Source organism: Cyanistes caeruleus, chromosome 17, assembly GCF_971803275.1.
Source record: "Cyanistes caeruleus chromosome 17, bCyaCae1.hap1.1, whole genome shotgun sequence".
NCBI classification, from domain to species: domain Eukaryota; kingdom Metazoa; phylum Chordata; class Aves; order Passeriformes; family Paridae; genus Cyanistes; species Cyanistes caeruleus.
In genome coordinates, this window is record NC_141717.1 from 14658793 (window position 1) to 14678658 (window position 19866).

General features: G+C 58.0%; 1 protein-coding gene and 1 long non-coding RNA gene across 2 annotated transcripts; one reads left to right on the top strand and one right to left on the bottom strand.

The window, feature by feature from the left end:
• Nucleotides 1-1279: 1279 nt before the first annotated feature.
• On the bottom strand, nucleotides 1280-18465 carry SACK1G (scaffolding CK1 anchoring protein G). The gene is made up of 5 exons (XM_023936923.2): nucleotides 17339-18465; nucleotides 11255-11422; nucleotides 7776-7900; nucleotides 5528-6974; nucleotides 1280-2346 (listed from the first exon to the last, which is right to left on the bottom strand). The coding sequence occupies exons 1-5, from the start codon at nucleotides 17831-17833 to the stop codon at nucleotides 1927-1929; spliced, it is 2655 nt and encodes an 884-aa protein (XP_023792691.2). The 5' UTR covers nucleotides 17834-18465; the 3' UTR covers nucleotides 1280-1926.
• On the top strand, nucleotides 12889-18706 carry LOC147650079 (uncharacterized). Its single transcript, XR_015277518.1, has 3 exons — nucleotides 12889-13084; nucleotides 13266-15843; nucleotides 16013-18706. It is a non-coding gene; the product is annotated as an uncharacterized LOC147650079 (long non-coding RNA).
• Nucleotides 18707-19866: the final 1160 nt, after the last annotated feature.

A 19866-nucleotide genomic window follows, 5' to 3' on the forward strand; every position in this document is an offset into this window, starting at 1 on the left:
CCACCAGGATTTAACCCCAGCAGAGCCCATGGGCTGTGTCCCAGCTTCTGCCAGCTGAGCTCCTGCTGCCTGCAGGGTTTTTCCCTGCTCTTCCTCCTCGGCAGGCGTGGGTGCCGTGACTTGCTGGTGAACACCTTTGGGAAGGGAGCAGGTCTGCAGCCCCAGGCACAAATCTCTGCTTTCAGCACTCGGCCTCTGCCTCTGGAGAGCCTTTGTTGGTGCCCAACGCCCAGGCAAAGCTTGGGAGTAGCTGGCGCCTGGATAAACCGAGCGCTGGAGAGGGGCCAGGGGTTCTTGCACAAGAGCAGGAGGAGTTCCCAAATGCTGACTCCCTGTGAAACACAGGAGCTTGGACTGAGGGGGAATAGGGTGGGTGATGCCCCTTTGCCAGCCCCCCAAAAGCCTCAGGTCAGGGGGATGAGCTGGGATGAGGACGGGCCTGTAGGATGGTCACGGAAATGGGAGCGCTGCTCTCAGGCAGGAGGGGACAGCACAAGAGGATGAATGCTTGGAAATTGGATTTGCTCAAGCTGGGCTTGATGGTGACCCCAGTGCCTGATGCCTGAGGGGTCTGCACTTGTTCTAAAGACAGCAGCACTCGTGGGCACAGTCCTGAGAGAGGGAAACTGCCCAGGAGCACATTCCCACCTCATCCTGCTGCCCTGGAGGGGACAGAGCGCAGGGTCTGGACCACAGGGATGGAAGGGATCCAGGATGTGGCAGCAGGACCTGTTGTGGGGAATCCACCAAGGGATACTCTTCCCTTTGACTCTTTCCTCCATGAGGCCTCTGGAGCCTCCTCTCCTCTCCTCTCCCAAGCATCAGCAGCTGCCGTGGGTTTGGGGGTGCCAGTGCCCTCCCTGCTCGTATCCCAAGGCTGCTGCGTGGGTGGCCATGGGGTGTGGGGTGGGTGCCTCCCATCCCTCCCTCCAAAAAGTGATGCCTCTGGCTCCAAAATTCTCCTGCTGGAGGTGCCAGGGGAGCTGCAAGGAGGGTTCAGTGCCCCCCCAGGAGCAGGGAGGCAGTGGGGAGCCAGGGCAGAGCCCAAGGCTGGCTGGCAGTGGAGCGCGGGACTCGCTTGCAAGGGCTTGTTCATTGCACATATTCCTCATCAGGGCTCAGGCTCAGACCTTGGGTCCCATTTCCTAGGAAAAATGCAGTGAAAAGGGGCTTCTTTTCTTATTTTTCTTTTACTGGTTGCTGGAGGTTTGGGGATGGGAGCACATGGGGGTGCTGGGGAAATGCTTGGGTGGGGGGTTAGAAAATATTTAGCTGGACATTTGTGCCAAGGCACCTTGAGCTGCAGTTTATTGAGTCCAAGGCCACCTAATCTTGCATTTTAATACTCTTAGACGAGGTTCTCCTGCCGTGGGACCAGGGAGCTTTAATGAACAGGTTGCTTTTTTTACAGTACAAGGTTAAAAGAGGTGGGTCCCTTGAGGAGTCCTTGTCCCGGGACACGGCTCACCCTCCGAAGGGAGGGCAGACTGCAGTGGGACCTGCTGTGCAAAATGGTAACAGAAGTCTCTTAAATAACCAGAAGAAAATCACCATCAGGGATGATCCCTCCCTTTCCAGGCAGCATTCTGGGTGAAGGAGCTGGCTGGGTTTTGCCAGCTGATCTCACAGACCGCTGGGTTTCGCTCCAACCCGCTCCCCAGCGATGCTTCCCAGCTTTTGACGGGATCGGAGGTCCCCAACCTGGAGGAGGCGTCCAAGATCGTTCCCAACACTCCCTGCCACCTGCCCAGGGTGGATGCTGTGCACCTCTTCCTGGACCCTGGACAGGGATGCCTTTTGGGCTGTCCATCATGGCCACGTGGTACCGGTGCACCGACCAGGTAAATGTAAACAAGAACCCCCTGCCCCAAGGAAGGCGGCGGCGCCTGGGCTCCACCAGCTCTGCAAGGCCACCATCACCAGCCCCTACTGCTCCTTCTGGCCCGTGGTCTCCTGGGGCTGCTTTTTGGAGTCCACAGAAGCACCCTGGGCCCCCGCAACCTTGTTCTTGAGGTGCTTGGACTGGGACAGTTTGGAGAGCGGGATGCCCAGGGGTGTCCTCATCTCCTCGGCCGGCTTCTGGCTCTCGGGCAGGGAGGTGAAGCGTTTGCCTGACGCTCTGGGGTTGTTTTGGGGCACGTGGCCGGGTGCTGTGGGCTTGCTGGGGCTGAAGGCTTTGCTCTGCCAGTAGGGCTGGCTGCCTGCAATGGTCTTTTTGGGTTCTGCTCCCTCCCCTCTGTACTTGGCGGCCCCGAGGGGTTTCTCGTGCGTCGGGGAGCGGGAGATCTCCTTGCCCGGCTCTCTGCCCGCCGGGGTCCGGGGCCGGTAGCGGTAGATGTGCGTCCCCTGTTTGGGAAAGAGCAGAGACAGAGGTGAGCTCTGGCTGTTGGAAGGATGCTGCTCCCTGCAAGGCCAGCTCCTCACCTGCCTGTGCCAGGTGTGCTCATGGACAAACCCCTCTGTCCCTTGGTCCCTTGCCTAAATTCAGTGGTGGCTCAAAATTGCCTCAAATATTAACCACGGCTGCTCTGATTCCTGACTGTGGTACCAAACGCTCCAGCACTCCCAGCAGCCACTTCCCAAGCAGCCCTGGCAGTCTGGAGGCTGTCCCGAGCCAAGTTCCTCCTGCCTGGAAATCCAGGACAAGGCATCTCAACACCTTCTCTCCAGCAGCAGCACAAACACCCACTTCAATCATCTCAGCCCTCATGTCAGGCCCGAAGAGCATTCAGCCATCCAGACCCAGCCTGTGGGATCTGATCCTGCCAGGATCAGATGAAAGGATGGAGGGTTGGGAGAGGAGGTGGGATCAGGAGACAACAGCGAGCTGCAACACCACTGCGGGGGCGGCTCTCGTTAGCTGGGTTGAGACACACGCTTGGCTCGGGTCTGAGCACCATTAACCTCAATTCTGGACTGGGTAAGGCCAGCACACATGGCTGTGGTCAGATGTTTATCTCCCCTCTGGGCGTGCCGGCGCCGCCATCCCGAGGTGAGATTGCACCTGTGTGGAGGTACCAGGGAGGTGGGACCTGCTGAGCCAAGGTGCTGATGGCAGGAGGAGCTGGGGCCAGGAGGCTGCAGAGCTGGCTGTGCCAACCTGCCCTGCCTCTGCCATCGCCCTCACCGTGCTGCTGCTGGCACCAGCCCGATTGTCAGGCAGTCCCCATGTCCCAAAGGCCTCCCTGGAGCTGTCACCTGCTGCTGTGACCAGGAGGGTTGTGTTAAAGCAGTTTAGCTTAGGTAGTCCGAGATTGATTTAATTAGGTGCTTAAATTCAGTGTCAAGGTCTGAGATGGCTTCAGGTGAGAAGGATTAAGGATGATTTAGCTTTTCTCCCTCTGAGCTCATCATGTGCCTGAGCTGGGTGGTGGCTCCAGTGGCTCCTGACTTTCTCTGGCTCTTGGGAAAAAGTTAAGCCATGGCTTTCCCAAGTATCCCACCCCAGGAACCAACACCCTGTCCCTCCTGCCCACCAGCAGAATGAGGCAGTGCTTGCTCAGCAGAGCCTGAATCCTGCTGGGTGCCAAGCACTTCTCCGGGAGCCTTTGGAGAGACTCTGAGCTCTTTCAAATCAGCAATTCCTATGGATGTTGCCCATTTAAGAGGGATTGAGCCACCCCATCAAAGCCCAAGGGGTGGCTGTGTTGTGGATGGACATGGCTTGGCCAGAGCTTTGGGGTGTGATGGTTTGAGTGGAGCTGTGGGAGGAGGAGGAGGAGGCTGGACTCGGTTTCTATGTCATTGTGGGCACTCTCTGGGGAGGAGATTGGACAGAAGGGGCAAGAGGGGTGGGATGGTGGTGGGGAATGGCTGCTCCTGGCTGGAGGAGGATGTGCTGCTGTGGTTGCACTGGGCTGTGTCGGTGCTACGGGGTAACCCCAGCCCGTTACTGCTCTGGAGAGAAACCCCACTGTGGGTTGGGTGCACGTCCCCACTGCTTTCGGGCCTGACGCCCAGCAGCTCCAGCATCTGGGATGCAGTTAGGCCAGGAAGAGATGATGAAGAATAGATGTTGGTGCTGCTCAGCTCTCCTGCCTGGAGTCATCTCTCTGCTAAAAGACATCTCTGTCTTTTAGGGACAGGAGAGGACCCAGGTGTCCCTGGTGCTCTCCCCGATCCTGCTGTGCATCCAGGTGTGAATGGGGTTGTGTATTTAGGGAAGGTGATTTCCAGAGAAAAACTGGGAGAGGAACTGGATTCCACAACGTGGAAAACATGATGTTTGCCCTGAGTGAGCCTCCACCTGTGTTTTGGGCTCTGCTGGGCACCTAAGAAGCGTGGACCCAGAAAAAAACATACATATTTGGGAGAATTGACAGTGATTTCTGTCAGATTTGAGTTTTCAAGAGTTAATCAAGGGTTACTTTGATTTATTGTTTTTACACATGAGAGAAAGTCTTCCCTGCACCTCTCCACTGAGTGCTGGCTTTCCTAACCCTGATGCTGTGCTAATTATCTGCCTCTCATCAAAGGGCCAGAACAAGTTACTGCAGGAACACCAGCGTACCCAGCCGTCCCCAGCAAGGTGGCACCTGGGTCACAGAGCATCAAAGAGCTCGATGCTCCTTGCCCTGCAGGGCTTGGGGGTATTTGATGTGCAGGGATTAAAGCTCTGAGCTCCCTGTCACTGGCTGGGAAGGGAGAAGCAAGTGGACTCTGGGATAGTAAATTTAATTCCCTGTAAATACAGATTAGATGCTCAGCTGGGGTAACCTCAGGCGGTTTCAGTGATTTCAGCTGCTGGTTTCGCCCTGGGGGTTTGAATGCCCCAAAAACAGCGGGCGGGGAGCCTTGAGAAGCCAGAATGCTTGGCAGAGGTGCAAGAGGCTGCAGAGCTCAGGTGGGAATGGGGGGATCACAGTGTCATCACCCCTGGACGGGGCACTGTGGTGGGGATGGCTGCTGTGACCTCGTGCTCCCTGGCAGGCTCCCCGTGGAATTGCAGCAGGGTGACAAGGCCTGGCGTCACTCGTGGATCAGCCACAAAGCTGCTGACTGTGGCACTTGCCCACAGAGGTTGCTGTCCCTGTTCCTCCGCTGTCTTGCTCTGCCTAATTATGTGTCCGAGCGCTTTCCCTTTGATGCTAATCACCCTGGCAAGGCGCAGGAAAACAATCCTGGGAAGGACACGCCTGCACGCACAGCCTGTCCCCAGCTGGGCGTGATGCCGCTGTGGATGGAGCCCAGCGAGTCCCAGCACATCTGTACAGCTGTGCCTGGAGCCGCTGGGCTGTGGGAGAATCTTCAATCACCAAAACCTTTAGCAGCGGTCCCCATGGCTGGACAGCAAGAGCTGTGGTGTGGCCACCACGTCTTTGGCCACCTCTTGGGTGGCCATGGCCACGTGCAGGGTGTTATTCTCCCGTATGGGAAGCCTGATCTCAGCATCTAGGACAACGCCAAAGGTCGGGATGATGCCAAAACTTGGGATGACACCACACCTCGGTTGAGCTGACTGGGTCACCTCCAGGTTTGCAAACCTCTGTAGGGTAGAGAAACATAAGGTTACAGCAAGAAGTCCTACCTGGGCGGCACTGCTGGGGTAGGAGCTGTTGCCATCCAGGATGTTGCGGGGCAGCATACGCCTGATCTCCACGGCGTTGCTCCTCCTCTTCGTCATGTCCTCCAAGCGCAGGTGCTTCAGGGAGGGGAGGCTGCCCAGGGGGCTGATGAAGGTGCCCCGGCTGATATGAGGGTCACTGAGCTTCCTCTGCATGGGCAGGATCTCCCCGTTGTGGGTGACGTCCGAGTTGGTTCTCCGGAGGGGCCCGTAGCGATCCCTCACCTCAAAGTACTCGTCGGAGATGGAGGAGGCGTTGGAGCGGCGGTAGCTGTGGTCAGCAGAGCTGCTGGAGTAGCTCTCCTGGTCACTGAGGGTGATGTACTCCTCTTCCTCCTCCTCCTCCTCTTCTCCCAGCCCGTTGTGGGTGCAGGGAGGCCCTTTGTCCTCCTGTGGAGCTGCCACTGGCCGCTCTGGCTGGAGGTGGCAGGTCTCCATGGAAGCTCGGTTGGGTTTCTCCTCCCGCTCCTGCTTCACACCCGTGTGGTCGGCCAGGGGTGGCCGAGTGTCTCCCTCCAGGGCAGCGCTTCTATCACAGCTTGTGACAACTTTGGTCATGAGGACACCAACGGGGACGGTCCTTGGCTTTGGAACGGGAGGCTTGACATCCTCCAATGCCTCCTCCTGTGGCTTCAAATGGTGGCCCAGCGGTGAAGAGGCAAATGTCCCCACTTGCCTTGTTGTCCAGCTGACACTTTCGATGGGGCTGGGAGTGGGGGCTGCAGGAGCTTCCACGGGGGGCTGTGGGATCTGTCTGTGGCCGGGGGACAGCAGAGGCAGCTCCTGCTCTGAGTTCTTCCTGGCCTCCATCTCCCTGTTCTTCAGCATCTGCCGGTGCTGGGCGCTGGCCTGGGAGACGTCGCAGACTTTGATGCGGTTCATCTGCGACAGCTTCACGTTCTTGACCTTGGGGTCAATGATGTTGATGTAGCCCAGGACTTCGCTCCCCGGCTCGGGGTCAGGCTCCACCCAGGTGGGCAGGTAGTCAAACATGTTGGCTTTCTCCAGGTTCAGGAGGCCGGGGTGGATGAGCAGGGAGAGGTCAGCCCCCTCACCGTGCCGCTCTCCCCCCTGGCCCTCGGGGGGTGCTTTGCCTTTGTTGTCAGTCTTCTGGTTTTTGTCCTGGTTCTCGGATGAGGTTTTGCTGATCTGGTCGGCGCTCTTGGCCTTCACCAGGGCGTATTTGGGGTTTATCAGCTTCTTCACCACGGCGTTGGCGGGGGTCACCGGCACCACGGAGGGCAGCGTTACGGGCTCGGGTTCGGGCTCCTCGCCCATGGAGATGGACTTGAGGCTCACCCCCTTGGACATGAGGTAGAGCTCCTGGAACTGCTTGTCAAACGCCTCCACCACCTGGCCCGAGAGGACCGTGATGACGTTTCGGTCCGTCCTCGCCGCGGACCAGGTGAAGCTGGAACAGAAACACATTGGAGACTCTCTGAGCACTCCCTGGTAAATAACACCTCACCCCAGCCCTGGCCTTCCCTGGGGGACTGATGGTGCCAGCAGGGACATGATCTCACTGTAAACATTAATAACAATAATAATGGCACTGACAAAATAGCTCCCAGCCCAAATTAGAGTGAAGGGTTGAAGTCGTGAGCGCAGTGGGACTTGAAGTAAAAATAAAAGGTATTTGCAGTGGGTCAGTTTTTCACCTTAGTGTTGGTTACTTTTCCTGTCTCAGTTTGGGTTAATTAAGAAAAGTGACTCCTAAGTGGATGTGCTATTTGTTATGGCCAGAAAGGAGGAAATGTTTCAGCTCCATGTTTATAAAACTTGCCTTTTAGACCTGAAACCTGATCAGATCTGGTCTGTTTCTACCAAAGGAAGTTTTCCTTTGAACAAACTGAAATAGAGCTTGTGTAGGAGATTGACTGGAGAAGCTGAGGTTGGTGGGAGAGTTGGGACCGGCTGTGGTTTGGTGCTTTGGTCCTTCCTTGTGCTCATCAGCACAGAAACACTTGGTGTGTCCCACCACCTCCAGAAGGGTGGGTGTCCTAGACCTGGTGGTGTAGGGAGTAGTGGGAAACCCTCCCAAATACTCCAAAAGTGGGAAACACTCCAAATCTCCTTGGAAAAAATCATCTCCCAGTTTAGGAGGAGGAGAGCAAGTCTGGCAAGGCGTCCCAGGGCCTTGGACCACGTGGGGTCACACCGATCCTTCGACCGACCCCTCCATGGGCTGGGAGGGGAGACGGCACTGATTTACCTGTAGGAGCCACACATGGCTCGATCCCCATCCACAAACATGAACTTCTGGGCCAAAGCCCCCTTGAACTTGGTGGCCGAACGGGTGAAGAACTCGGTCCCTCCGGTGCTGCGGACGCGCAGGTTCTGCAAGGCGGAGGTGTGAGCAGGAGTGAGGAGCTGCTGTGAGAGCATCTCCCACCCCTCCAAGAGCTCCATCCTCTGGATGCTCCACAGCCCCTCTGAGGAGCGGGAAGGTTCCTCACGGCCGGCTCAGAGGAGCCCACAGCGATGGGGAGATAAAGCAACTCGCCCAAGGCCACGCAGTGAGCCGTGGACTCGGAGAGTTTCCTGCTCTGCCCAAGTGCCAGGCTGTGTTTGGCAGCTCCTGAACCCGGTGCCGCCGGTGTCCGTGGGCGAGGGCTGTGTGGTGGCGCTGCCAAGAGCTCCCCAGCTCCTGCAATCCATGCAAATGCCACCATGGGAGAGGAGGTTCCACGCCTGCTCCCAGCAGGAGATCTGCAGGGGGTTTCAGGGGGAGGTGGTGACCCCAGGACAGCCCACCTGCACCTGCTGGCAGCGGGTTTGTCCTTCCCCACGCTTCCCCTTTGCTCTGCTCCTAAATTTGGGCATCTAGTCCTGTTTGTAGGGGCTGGTGGGAAATCAGGCAGTGGGGAAACATCTTTTCACCCTCGGGAGACAAAACCTGGTGATGTGGGAGCGGGTCCCTGGAGTGTGGAGCTGGGTGTCCTCCCCAGGGAACCCAGTGATGCAGGGGCAGCCCTGGCTCCGTGAGAATGATTTTTTTGGGATTTTTTTTTTTATCCCCAGTCTGGCTCCTGTCTCCAGTATCTCCATGGAGGGCACTGACACATTCCACAGCAGAGCAGATAGCATCTCCCAAGGCAAATAGGCTCCTTTTGGGTGGGGAGAAAATATTTTCCTAAGAAAGCACCTGCATTCCTCCTGCTCCTGCTGGGATGTTGGTAATGCTGTTGCAAAAGGCTCTGTGTCATCACTGGGTCATGCCCTCCGTGGCTGTTTTATTGTGTGTTTTGTTTTGTTTTTTAAAGAAAAGCATCAAAAATTTGTCTTCTCCTCTGCTTCCCTGGGCTCTCCTCTCTCCCTGGAGACCATGAGCAGGCACAGGGTAAGCCCAGGTGCACCCCCTAGCCCCTGCTCCCCCATGCCTGGCAGGAAAATCCAGTGAGGTGAAAGCAACAGCTTTCCTGACTGTGTTTCCAGGGAAGTTCCACACACTGAACAGAGAAGGTTTGGGGGGAATTTTTTGTGAATTTTGTGTTTTTCCTAGCATTTCCCTTTTTGCCTGCTGTGGCTGGGGCGAAAGTGGTGCTGAGCACCCTAAATTCTGTCAGTGCTGTGCTGAGGGGGCTGGGAACTGGCTGGTGAGCAGGCTGGGATGGCAATTCCCACCCCTGTCCCGTGTTATCCCCACTCCTGGGGCTGCTCAGAGAGCAGTGACACCCATGGCTTCACCCTCTGCTCACCACCCACTCGGAGCCCACCTTCACCCAAACTCAACGAGCAGCTCTGGGTTTCTCTCAGGGAACAACGCTCCCGCTGCTGGTCCCTTTTCCTCCTGGCCAACCACTGCTGCTAAGTAAAATCTGCTTCTTTAATCCCTGCTGAGGCAGCGGGACGGGTGAATCACTGCCCCGGCAGCCCTTGCTCAACGCACGCCCGCCTTGCCCGAGCCGGTTGCTGATTCCCAGCGGCGGCACCGAGATAACGAGGGACGTTTCGGTGACATCTCCCGCCTTACGAAGCAGCTCCCAGACTCTGCCCTACTTTCCTCACCTCCTCCCGCATCCCCTGCCAGCGAATTGGCTGCAATATGTGGCATATCCCAACTTCCAGACATTTGCCGAGCTCTGCAGATGTTCTCCTGCTTTTCCAGTCCGGCCACCGGGCTGCTAATGCAGGAAAACACTGGAGCGCGTCAGCGCTGGCTTTTCTGGTCTTGAAGCGGCAGCAGCCTGCGGGATCCCAGCCTCTGCAGGGAGCTTGGACGCAGGGAAAAGCTGGGCTGTGTTTGTTTTAATTGTTGGGAGCAGCAATTAAGCCCGGCTGGGCACGGCAGATGGGGAAGGTGCGAGGCTTGGCCGGCCGGTGCTCCCCACGAGGGGTCCCCGAGCTCACCTGGTGCCAGCCAGGTGTGAGGCTGTCGTGGCTCCTACGTGTTCCTGCTCAGCCAGGGGCTGGCTCTCACCGTAAGCAAATCTGGGGAGCTTGCCCAGGCACGGGCCTGCCCGGCGGGTGTTTGGCAGCGGGCACGCGGCCGGCTGACGTCAGGAGCGGCAACGTCGCTGTTCTGCCAAGCAACAGGCGAGGCCGAGCCATCGTGGGGGGGTCTGCAAGCCCCCAGTGGGGCTGTGAGGATGCCCAGGTGTGTTTGCATCCGATGCTGGTGATGGGAGCGCTGTGCCTGGGGCAGAGCCCGGGACTGTCCTGTGGCTGGAGTGAGGATCCCCGCTCTGGCTGCTGCTCCTGAGGCTGAAATAACCCCCTGTCCTCTCCTCTGTGCCTTCCTCTGCCTTTGCATGAGCACTATGATGAGTGATTTTCTCTGCACCCCTTGCTCACACAGGGACGTGGAAGGGGAATCCCAGAATCACTTGGGTTGGAAGGGACCTTAAATCCAACCCCCTTCCATGGGCAGAGACACCCTAAACTGGACCAGGTTGCTCCAAGCCCCACCCAACCGACCCCTGCACTGACAGGCATCCCCCTTGTGCTTTGCCTTCCCTGGTTTTCCATGGGATTCGTGCCCAGGAGCGATTCCATGCGCACCCATGGCCGGAGAAGGCGGCATGTGCGGGCGGGTCAGTCCCTCCAGCGTGCACTGCCCAGCACACCGAGAGCAGTGAGGGCATCCTTGGCAGCTGCCAGGGCCTCAGGCAGCGTGGGAGCCTCCCTGCTCCGCTCCCGGCCCTGTGCTGGGGCGGAGGCTCCGGAAAAGGGGAAAATCGAGTTTTTAATTCCAGCCTCTGACTTGCGGGACAGCAGGAGAAGGGCCGGCGGCCGCTGCTGCCGGTCCTGCCCCTGGGGCAGCAGCAGGCAGGAGCTGCTGACAGCACGGACCTGGCCCTGGCACAGCATCTGCTGCTCCCTCTCTCTTGGCAGCTCGCTCCTCGGGGGGAGCTGAGCCCTCAGGTTTGCCCTGTGCCCATCCTTGTGGGGCTGTGCCCCTCCAGAGCTCCTGCCCCAGTCCCAGCACTGGCTGGGTACCAGCACCCCTGGGCTTTCTGCATCCAGCTCTGCTGCAGATCCACATCCCCTCCTCTCACCCATCACCCTCCATCCTGCTGCTCCTGAATTTGGGCATCACCTCCAGATTTGGCTACAGGAAAAATGGACTAAACTCTTCTAACACTGGGGGTTGTGATTGCCCAAGACAGGAGGGAGCAGAGATGGTAACTCTGATTATCTCCCTGCGTTTGGAGGAGGTTCCCTAGCTCCAGACCCTCGGGCCATCCCTACCTTCAAGTGTCCAGCGTGCATGTGGGCTCGCTCACACATCTGAAGGAAGTGCTTCACGTTGGTCTCATCCAAAATGATGTAGACTCCCACTTTCCTCTTGAAGCCGGCGTCCAGGAGGTCCTTGAAGATGTCCACGTCGGTGAACATGTCCATGACCACAGCGATGACCTGGAGGGGGGAGAGGAGAGGTGAGTCTGGGGAGCGTGGCCAGGGACAACCCAAGGTACAGTCAGCACTTGTTTTGTGAGAGCCAAAGCAAAGTGCTCCCTGTAGGAGTTTGGAATTTGGGGAGCCCGGGATTGCCCCCAGCTCCAGACAGCCTGAGGATGGAAAGTCCTCCCATTCCTCTGCTGTCCCTGTGGAAAGTTTGATCTCCAGGAGAGGTAGATGTGGCACTTGGGGACATGGTTTAGTGGTGGCCCTGGCTGTGCTGAGTTAATTGTTGGACTTGATGGTCTTTGGATGTTTTTTCCAACCCTAACCATTTCAGTGGTGATCCACAGCATAATCTACTGGTGAAAAACGGGTTACTGAAGGTGAATCTACCTTCCCTGCCTTTAACAGGCTCCACAAAATTCAAAGTCCAGTTTCTGGCTGAGAAGCTTGGTGTCCCTTTGCTGTCAGCATTGCAGGGAGCATCAGAAGGGGAGACCTTTGATGCACAGTGATGACAGAATTGTTGAGGTCCATCAAGACCTGCAGGATCATCATTGAGTGGTGTGTCCATCTGTCCTGGTCTCACTGCCCAGCCCTGGGTGCTGCTCCTGCTGCACAGCACCCCTCCTTCCCCCCAGGCTGCATGTGTTTGTCACATCTCACTGATACTCACAGGCTGGAGCTGCCTCTGTACCCAGGGAATTTGCTGCTCCCCCAGCCACAGGTGGGGAAAATGGGAATTTCACTGGAATGCCTGCCTGGGCACCAAAGGTCACTCTGTGCCCATGGGTGATGATTTCCTGGTGATGGCATCACCTGTGGTGGTGAGTGGCAGCTCAGGGGATCTGGAGGCAGCTGAGCATCCCAGGGCAGCTCCAGAGGGATTTCTGCCTCCCCTCATCCCAGGGAAAAGGCACCAGGGTGCTGTCACTGCCCCATGGCTGGGAAGCTGGCAGTGCTCCTGTCCCTGTGGCTGCTCCTGTGAGGTGCCCTGGGCTGGGGACAGGTGGCTGCTCTCGGCCACTTGCCCTTCAGGAGGGCCCTGCTGGCCATGGCACGTGGCTGAGCCAGGGAGGACACCAGGGAGACCCCAGGGTGCTCCTCCCTCAGGAAGGGATTGGGATGGTGCTGGGTGCTTGTACACTCAGACACGTCCAGAGCTCTCAAAGCACCGAGCTGCCTTTTAATTAGTTCTGTGCCACAGGACGTGGAGAGCTTTAATTAAGCAGAGGATTGTTATGACAGTGCTGGCTCTTCCCTTCCTTTTCTGCAGGCGATGGGGGGAAGGAGCGAGGCTGTGTGGGGAGCCCCAGCCCTGCTGTCCCTGATGCCACGCTGGTGTCCCCAGCCCTGACCACACAGGAGTGTTCTGGGAGACGTGAGCCAGGTGAGGGGGCACTTCATGGCTTTGCCACTCGATTTTAACTGAATTCCCAATTATCCTCACCTGAGAGCCTCTCCCCAGGCTTTGCTGTGAAAGGCTAAATCCTCACTCCCTTGTGCACCCACTCGTGCGTTTTGCTCATCCTTGTTGGCTTGATGGGGAAACTGAGGCAGGATTGGCATGGATGCAAAGTGGGACAGGTTCAAAGCTGCTCTGGGAGCTCTGGGCTCGGATTTGCCCTGTTCAGCAAGAAATTGGGGAGGAGCTGAGCTGTCTTCCATCAGTCCTGGGTAAGGGACACCTCTGGTGGGACAGTGTGTGCCTGGCTTGAAGACGAGGGTTTGGTGGCAGAGGGTTTGGTGGCAGAGGGTTTGGTGGCAGAGGGTTTGGTGGCAGAGGGTTTGGTGGTAGATGATTTGCCTCTGACCCTGGTGCTCATGTCACTTTGCCTGTGCGCTGTGTTTTCCCCAGGAAAAGCTGAGCACTTGTAAAATGGGGATGAGAACAGCGCTGACCTTCATTTTGAAGGGAAAAGAACATTTTTCCCACTGTGGCCCCGGCAGTGCCGAGGCCTTGGCTCGCAGCTGTGGCTCTGAAGGTGTGAGGGAGCTCTGCAGGGCTGTGGGCAGGGCACTGTCCCCATCCCCAGCCCTGCAGGGCACTGCAGGGAAGGGAGCCCAGCTCTCACCCTCTTGCCCAGGTTTTGAAGCCAATTCCTCCTGCTCAGCTGGTGCATCCTGTCACTGCTCAGCTCCTGCTCCCTCCCCACCGCGTCTTGCCTGCAGGACAGGCTTGGCCCCGCTTTGTCACCGGGATCTCACGCCAATGTGCCAACACTGGCCTGGCATCAGGCGGGCAGGAGAGCGAGGACGGCGCTGGCAGCGCTCCCGATGCCATGACTGTCCTTTTCTGGCTGAAATCTGCTGCTGGCCTTGAGCCCTGGGATGCCAAACCCTGGCACAGGGATAATCCGCAAAGAATGGAGGCCTGTCTGCTCTGGAGCAGTGAAATCCTGCGTGCTCTTTGCTTCCCAGCCTGGGGAACAGGATAATCTGGGGCAAGCTGTGCCATCTGTGAGGAGGGAGCTTGTCCCTTGTCCCTGTCACCCCTGCCAGGGCAGTGCTGGGTGCTGGGACATTCCCTTCTGCTGCTGTGTCACCCCAGGAAGCTTTGCCATCCCTTTGCCGTTCTCCTGGAGGGTGCAGAGGAAATCAGCCCTAAATCTACAGCTCCCAGTGCCCACACAAGTGAGGCTGGGATCCCAGGAGCTGCCAGAACCCCTCAGATTCAGCAGATGTGCAGGTCCCCAATCCCCGAGGAACAGCGAGTGTTGTATCCCTCTGGACACTGGGCAGAAGCTGTTGGGATTTTTTGGAACAGCTTTGATGAGCACATAAACAGCAGGATCATGTTTTATAGAGGAAGTTGCAGCTCTTTATTGTCTCACTATGAATCATCAGATAATGACTTTTGGGGTGCACCACGTGGGTATTTAATAAATTAGGCAGGCACCGAGGCACAATTAGAGGAAGAGTGCTGGGATGGAGGAGAGGTGGGACAAGTAACATTAATAATTGCTCTCCCCTGTCGACCCTTTCATCCAGGAACGGCAGAGGTTTTGTAAACAGTAATTAATAGGGCCTCCCAACCTTCGCTGGAAGTTGCTCAGGGTAATTACATCACCACAACCCCAACCTGGAACCTCAAGTGAGGAGAGGAGGTCAAAGTCACTTCTCTCTGCAGTGGCTTTGGGCCAAGGTCAATGTTTTCATGCTCTGGTTTCTGGTCAGAGAGAGCTAAGAGGAGAGGAGGGAGATCTTCCTCCCTACCATCATAGAATCATTAAGGTTGGAAAAGACATTCAGGATTGTCAAGTCCAACCTTGGACCCATCACCACTTGTCACCAGCCCAGAGCACTGAGTGCCACATCCACAAATTCCTTGGACACCTCCAGGATGGGGACTCCAAACCTTCCTGGGCAGCCCCTTCCAGTGCCTGACCACCCTTTCCTTGAGGAAATTGTTCCTGATGTCCAGCCTGTGAACCGAGCAGCCTGAGGGGATCTGCAGCAAGGAAGAGGTGGCCGTGCTATGGCTCATCCTGGTGAAGCCCACGATGGGATTTTCAGGGAGAGCAGGGACGTGGCCACAGGATCCTGCCTCTCCTTTCTCCCATTCATTCCCAGAAAGAGGAGGGGATCATTTGCATCTCCCTCTCTGGCACGCCTGGCTTTGAGGCTCTGAGCTCGGCAGCATTTGGCCTCGTTCCTGCCAGCACCAGGGCTCCTCTGAGCCTCAGAGAGGCCTCACATCCCTGGCCTTCCTCACCCCAGGAACACTGACAGTGCTCCCCAGGCCTCTGAACCTCGGCCTTTGCCCTCCTGGCCGTGGGACAGCGACTCACACGGCGGCGTTTGGGGGGTGGCACCGGCAGCGCTGCAGAGCGAGCGTCTGGGACAGGTCTGGAGCAAGGGTCATCCTCTGGCAGGGAGCTGGGAACCTCCCCCAAGCCTCTCCTCGACTGAGAGCACTTCCACTGCCTGGTGGGATTGGAAGTTGGGCAGGGATGTCCCCAGGGAGGACAGAGCACATGGACAGTGTGTGTGACATCTGGTGGTGGCAGCAGGACGGTCCCTTTGTCCACTCCCAGCTTCCTCAGCCAAACCCTCTCACCCCTGAGCTGCTGTGAAGACCTTGAGCCCTGGCAGGAATCAGCAGGGTGGTCTAGCCCAGTGTCCCCCACCCTTAGGAGCACAAGTTGTCACCTGGGCTCCACTGTGTGACAGCAGGCTCAGCCACAGGGACTTCTGTCCCCAGATACGTGGTGGGAGACCATGGAAGAGCCCCACGCTCCAGCCCCTGTAGCTCCTGCCATCCCCAGACCCTGCAGCACGAAGCACTCACCCATCTCTACATTTCCTGAGACACCAGAAGCTCCAAGCAGGCTCCTGCATGTCACCAGTGGTGTCACCATGGCTCATCCCACAGTCAGGGACCGTCTGGACGGGGAGGCAGAGCCCAGCCCTGCTCAGGGGGCATCAAGGTGCCGGTGATGAGCACAGCAGCATCAACCATGGCCAGGTCCCTGTGTCTGGAGAGGCTCCAGGGGAGGTGGGGATGTGCCTGACTCAGCTCCAGGAGCGGAGCAGGGTGTGGGATGACTCAGGAGGAGCCGCTTGCGTGGGGGCAGGTGGGAAGCGGTGAGTAGGCAAAGCCAGGGTTGAGCTGCAAGCCCGAGTCAGAGGCAGCCGGAAAGACCCGAAGATGAGACATTATTTGTCGTGGGATTTGTTGTCCCATCCTCCATCCCATGGGATCTCAGCTCTCCCTTCCCTTTGCCCTCGCTGCAAAGCACTTTGGCAGGGAAGATGTCCCAGGTGAGGACAAGTCACCTCGACTTTTGTGAGAGGCCAGAGATGGCTCCTGCTGCCCTGACACCCCCAACAGCCATTCCTGTGATCCTGCTGCCTTCAGTGTTTTGAGGGATTCATTTTTCTGCCTGAGCTGCTGTGAAGAGGCTCTGCTGGCTGCATGTCACAGGTTTCCCTCTCTCCTACCAGGATCTGCAAACCCCAGCATCATCTCTGGTGCAGGTGGATCCCAGCCTGTTCCCTCTGCTCCACAGCTACCCTGGCAAGGTCTCCCCATTTTCCTGCTGGGTTGGGAAGCTCCTTCCTTGGAGTTCTCACGGTACTGGGTGCACAGAACTCAAAGAGCTTCAAAGCACCAAGAAAGCAGCAGGTCCCAACCCCTCCTGCACTTCCCAGCTGGGACTGGGTCACTGGGAAAGCCCAGCAACATCTGCCCACCTCTGCTGACCTTCAGCACAGGCCAGCACCTCCCTCCTTGGCTGGTCCTCCTGCCCTTGGGATGGCTCATGCATCCCCACTCCCTGCTCCTGCGTTTGATGCCACAGGGAGGACAAGTCTCAACCCAAATCCCTGCAGCATCTGCCCAGCCTTGTCCTGCTCATCCTTTTCCTCTGACAGCCAGGATGAGCCAGCTCAGAGCACCGCAGCCATCCTGGGCCAGGCTGGACCTCGTGTGGGTCAGTGCCAGACCAGAAGCTCTGACCACAGGGCCACGGAGTGGGCGGATGCTGGACACAAGGACTGACCCCAGGGTCAGTGCTGGGCAGCTGGAGGATGCAGAAGCCAGACCATAATCCCAGGTTCCCACGTGCTGTCACAGCGGGAATAACGCCCGTGGAGTGGCTGGGACTGGGGGCTCACAGCTGGAGAACCCACTGTTCACAGCTCAGCCCATTCTCCTCCCCAGGGCCCACAGGGACCCTGGGATGAGCGGCGCTGCTGTGGGGACATTGGGAAGGGCTGTGCCGCTGCCAGGAGTGCTGAACCAGGCTAGCAGCATCCTCAGCAAAACCCGACCCCCCAAATATCGCTCACAAGGAAAAACCTGCGCGCTTGGCCCCGCTGCCTCTGCTGGGGCAGAGCTTCCCGCAGGACAGGGATTGCCCGGCTGGGCAGGACTTTGAGCACGACGCCCTGGGGCCAATCCTGCCCCATCCCCGCGGCGCAGCTCACCTTCTGAGCCTGGCAGATCATCTTCCTCACCACCTCCTTGATGTGCGCCTGGCCCTCGATGGGTGGCTGCATGTACACGGTGGCCCTGGTGACCCCGCGGTAGGCGATGGTCTCGGGCCAGCCCAGGTCCAGCTGCGGGATGGAGCGGTCGGACCTCTGGGGCCAGTACTCCAGGGAAGGGGCCATGTCCTGCTCGTCCCCTTGGCTGTTCCGCTCGCCCTCGCTGCCGCCGCCGCTGCTGCCGTGCCGCGGGATGTACTCGGAGCCGGGGTCGTAGGTCTCCAGCGTGTCCAGGATCTTCTTCAGCTCCAGCTCGGACAGGAAATCCCTGATGTTCTCCCTCTTCAGGACTTCATAGAAGGCGTCGGGGCCGCGGGAGGCCAGTGCCTCCAGGGCCAGGCGTTGCTCCTCGCTGTAGAAGAACTCGGGCTTGGACTCGCTGGACCTCCAGTTGACGTGGCTGTCGTCCAAGCACTGCACCTGGGAGAAAGCCATGGTGACCCCGCACTCCGGTCCCCTCTCCCGAGGGAGCTCGGTGCCCCCAGCGAGCGCCGGATGTCGGCAATAAATAGGAATTAATTATTCTCCAGTCTTTAAACACACGGTTTGCTTCACCCTCCCCGGCTCAGCGCGCAGCTTGGGGAAGGCACCGCTCCCTTTTCCAAGGGCTGCTGCCACGCCGGAGCTCTTCCTGCCGGGGAGGAGGCTTTGGTGCCTGCCTTGCTCCCGGCCAGAGGGCTCCAGGCAAGGAAAACGCGCAGCTTCTTCCCCCGGCAGGAGCTGCAGCCGGCCCCAGGTGTAGCCGCACCAGCAGGAAGCTCCTTCACCCCCGGCTCCGCTCCCTCCTCATCCTCCGCCCTGCCAAGACAGCGCTAACACCGCACCAAATAAAAAGTGGGGGAGAAACAAAGAGGAGAGCGGCTTAGCGCAGGGCGGCCAGGAGCTGGATGTCTCGGTTCCGTGGCGGGTTGTCGCTGCCGGAGGAGCGGGGCAGCCCGGGGGTGGCTCGGAGGCGAACGCTGTGCCCCAGCCTCCTGCGCATCGCTCGGGGCTCGGGGCTCTGCGCAGTGCCGGGGCCGGACAGGTAACAGCAAGAAGTGAAAAGAGGAAAAGGAAAAGAGTGATTCATCCCTCCGCCCTGCCCCACCTGCAGTCACATGCTGCCTTCACACATTCCCTGCCCAGCCCGATTAACTCTTTCGGCTGATGCGCCCTCGCACCTGCGGGACCGAGCCCGGAGCCCCCCCGAGCTCTGCGGGTGCCGGAGGGTCCTGGGGGCTCCAGAGGGCTTTGGGTGTTTTGTCTTTTTTCTTTTTTTTTTTTTTTTTTTAAAAAAAAAAAGTCTCTCTTCTCTGAGATTTCCCTCTTTCCCGATGTGCCGGCTGGTAAATCGGTATTTTCCAGGAAAAGAGCTGTGTCCTGTGGTTAACCCTTGCTGTGCTGGTGCAGGGGCTCGGAGCCCGGGTGGGTCCTGGGGGGCAGCACCGAGTGGGAGCTGCCAGAACGGTTCAAAGCTGCACTGAGGCAGGTTTAGACTGGATATTAGGAAGCATTTCTTTATGGAGAGGGCATTCCAATCCTGGAACAGGCTTCTTAGAGAGGTGGTCAAGGCCTCAAACCTGTCAGTGTTTAAGAGGCATTTGGACAATGCCCTTAATTGTTTGTTGGTCAGGAAGTGGGACCAGATTGTTGAAAGGCTCTTCCAAATGAAAACCACTTATTCTATTCTGTCCTGTCCTGTCCTGTCCTGTCCTGTCCTGTCCCCTCCTCTGTAGGGTTTGCAGCACGGTCACAGTAACATCACCAGATCTGGCTACAACACATTTAATTTATAACTGTGAGATGGACAAAAAAACCCACCCTGGGTTCACTAGTTGGTGCTCACAAGCCAGAAAAGTGGAAGCTCTCCAGAGCTTTTCTCTTGGAAGCTCAGCTGAAGACGAATTTCAGGAATTGGGGTCAGATTCTTGCGCCAATGCAAAAAAGCAGAGGTGCCATGGGCTGTGTGTCTGTCCCTGGCGTTGGTGTGGCTCATCTGGATTCACAACCGGATAAATGAGGGCCCTGCCTGAGTCAGGCTCCCGAGGCGAAGCCGCCCGTCTGTCCGGGTGCTCGGCCATCAAAGCGCTGCTCTCTGCAGCCACGGTGGCCCTGCTCGTCCCACGGTGACAAATCCTGCGTGGGTTTGTGCCCAGCCCTGGCCTGGCCTCTGCAGGAGGTGGCAGCGGGGCTGGGGGACGCAGGAACGTGACAGATTTGTTTGGATCACACAATCATTAAAGTTGGAAATGATCAGAGTCCAACCCAGCGCTGCCAGGTCCAACACTACACCGTGTCCCCAAGTGTCACAGCAACCTGGGGAAGATCCAAGTGTTTGGCTCACAAAAAAGTCAGCTCAGGAGGTGTTTTGGGTGGAGCTGGTGACTTTAAGAGTGGCCCTGCAGGGATTTCCCAGTGGTGGGATGACATCCCCACACCTCAGTGATCGGTGCAGCAGAGATTGAAGGAGCTGGAACCAAACCTGGGTG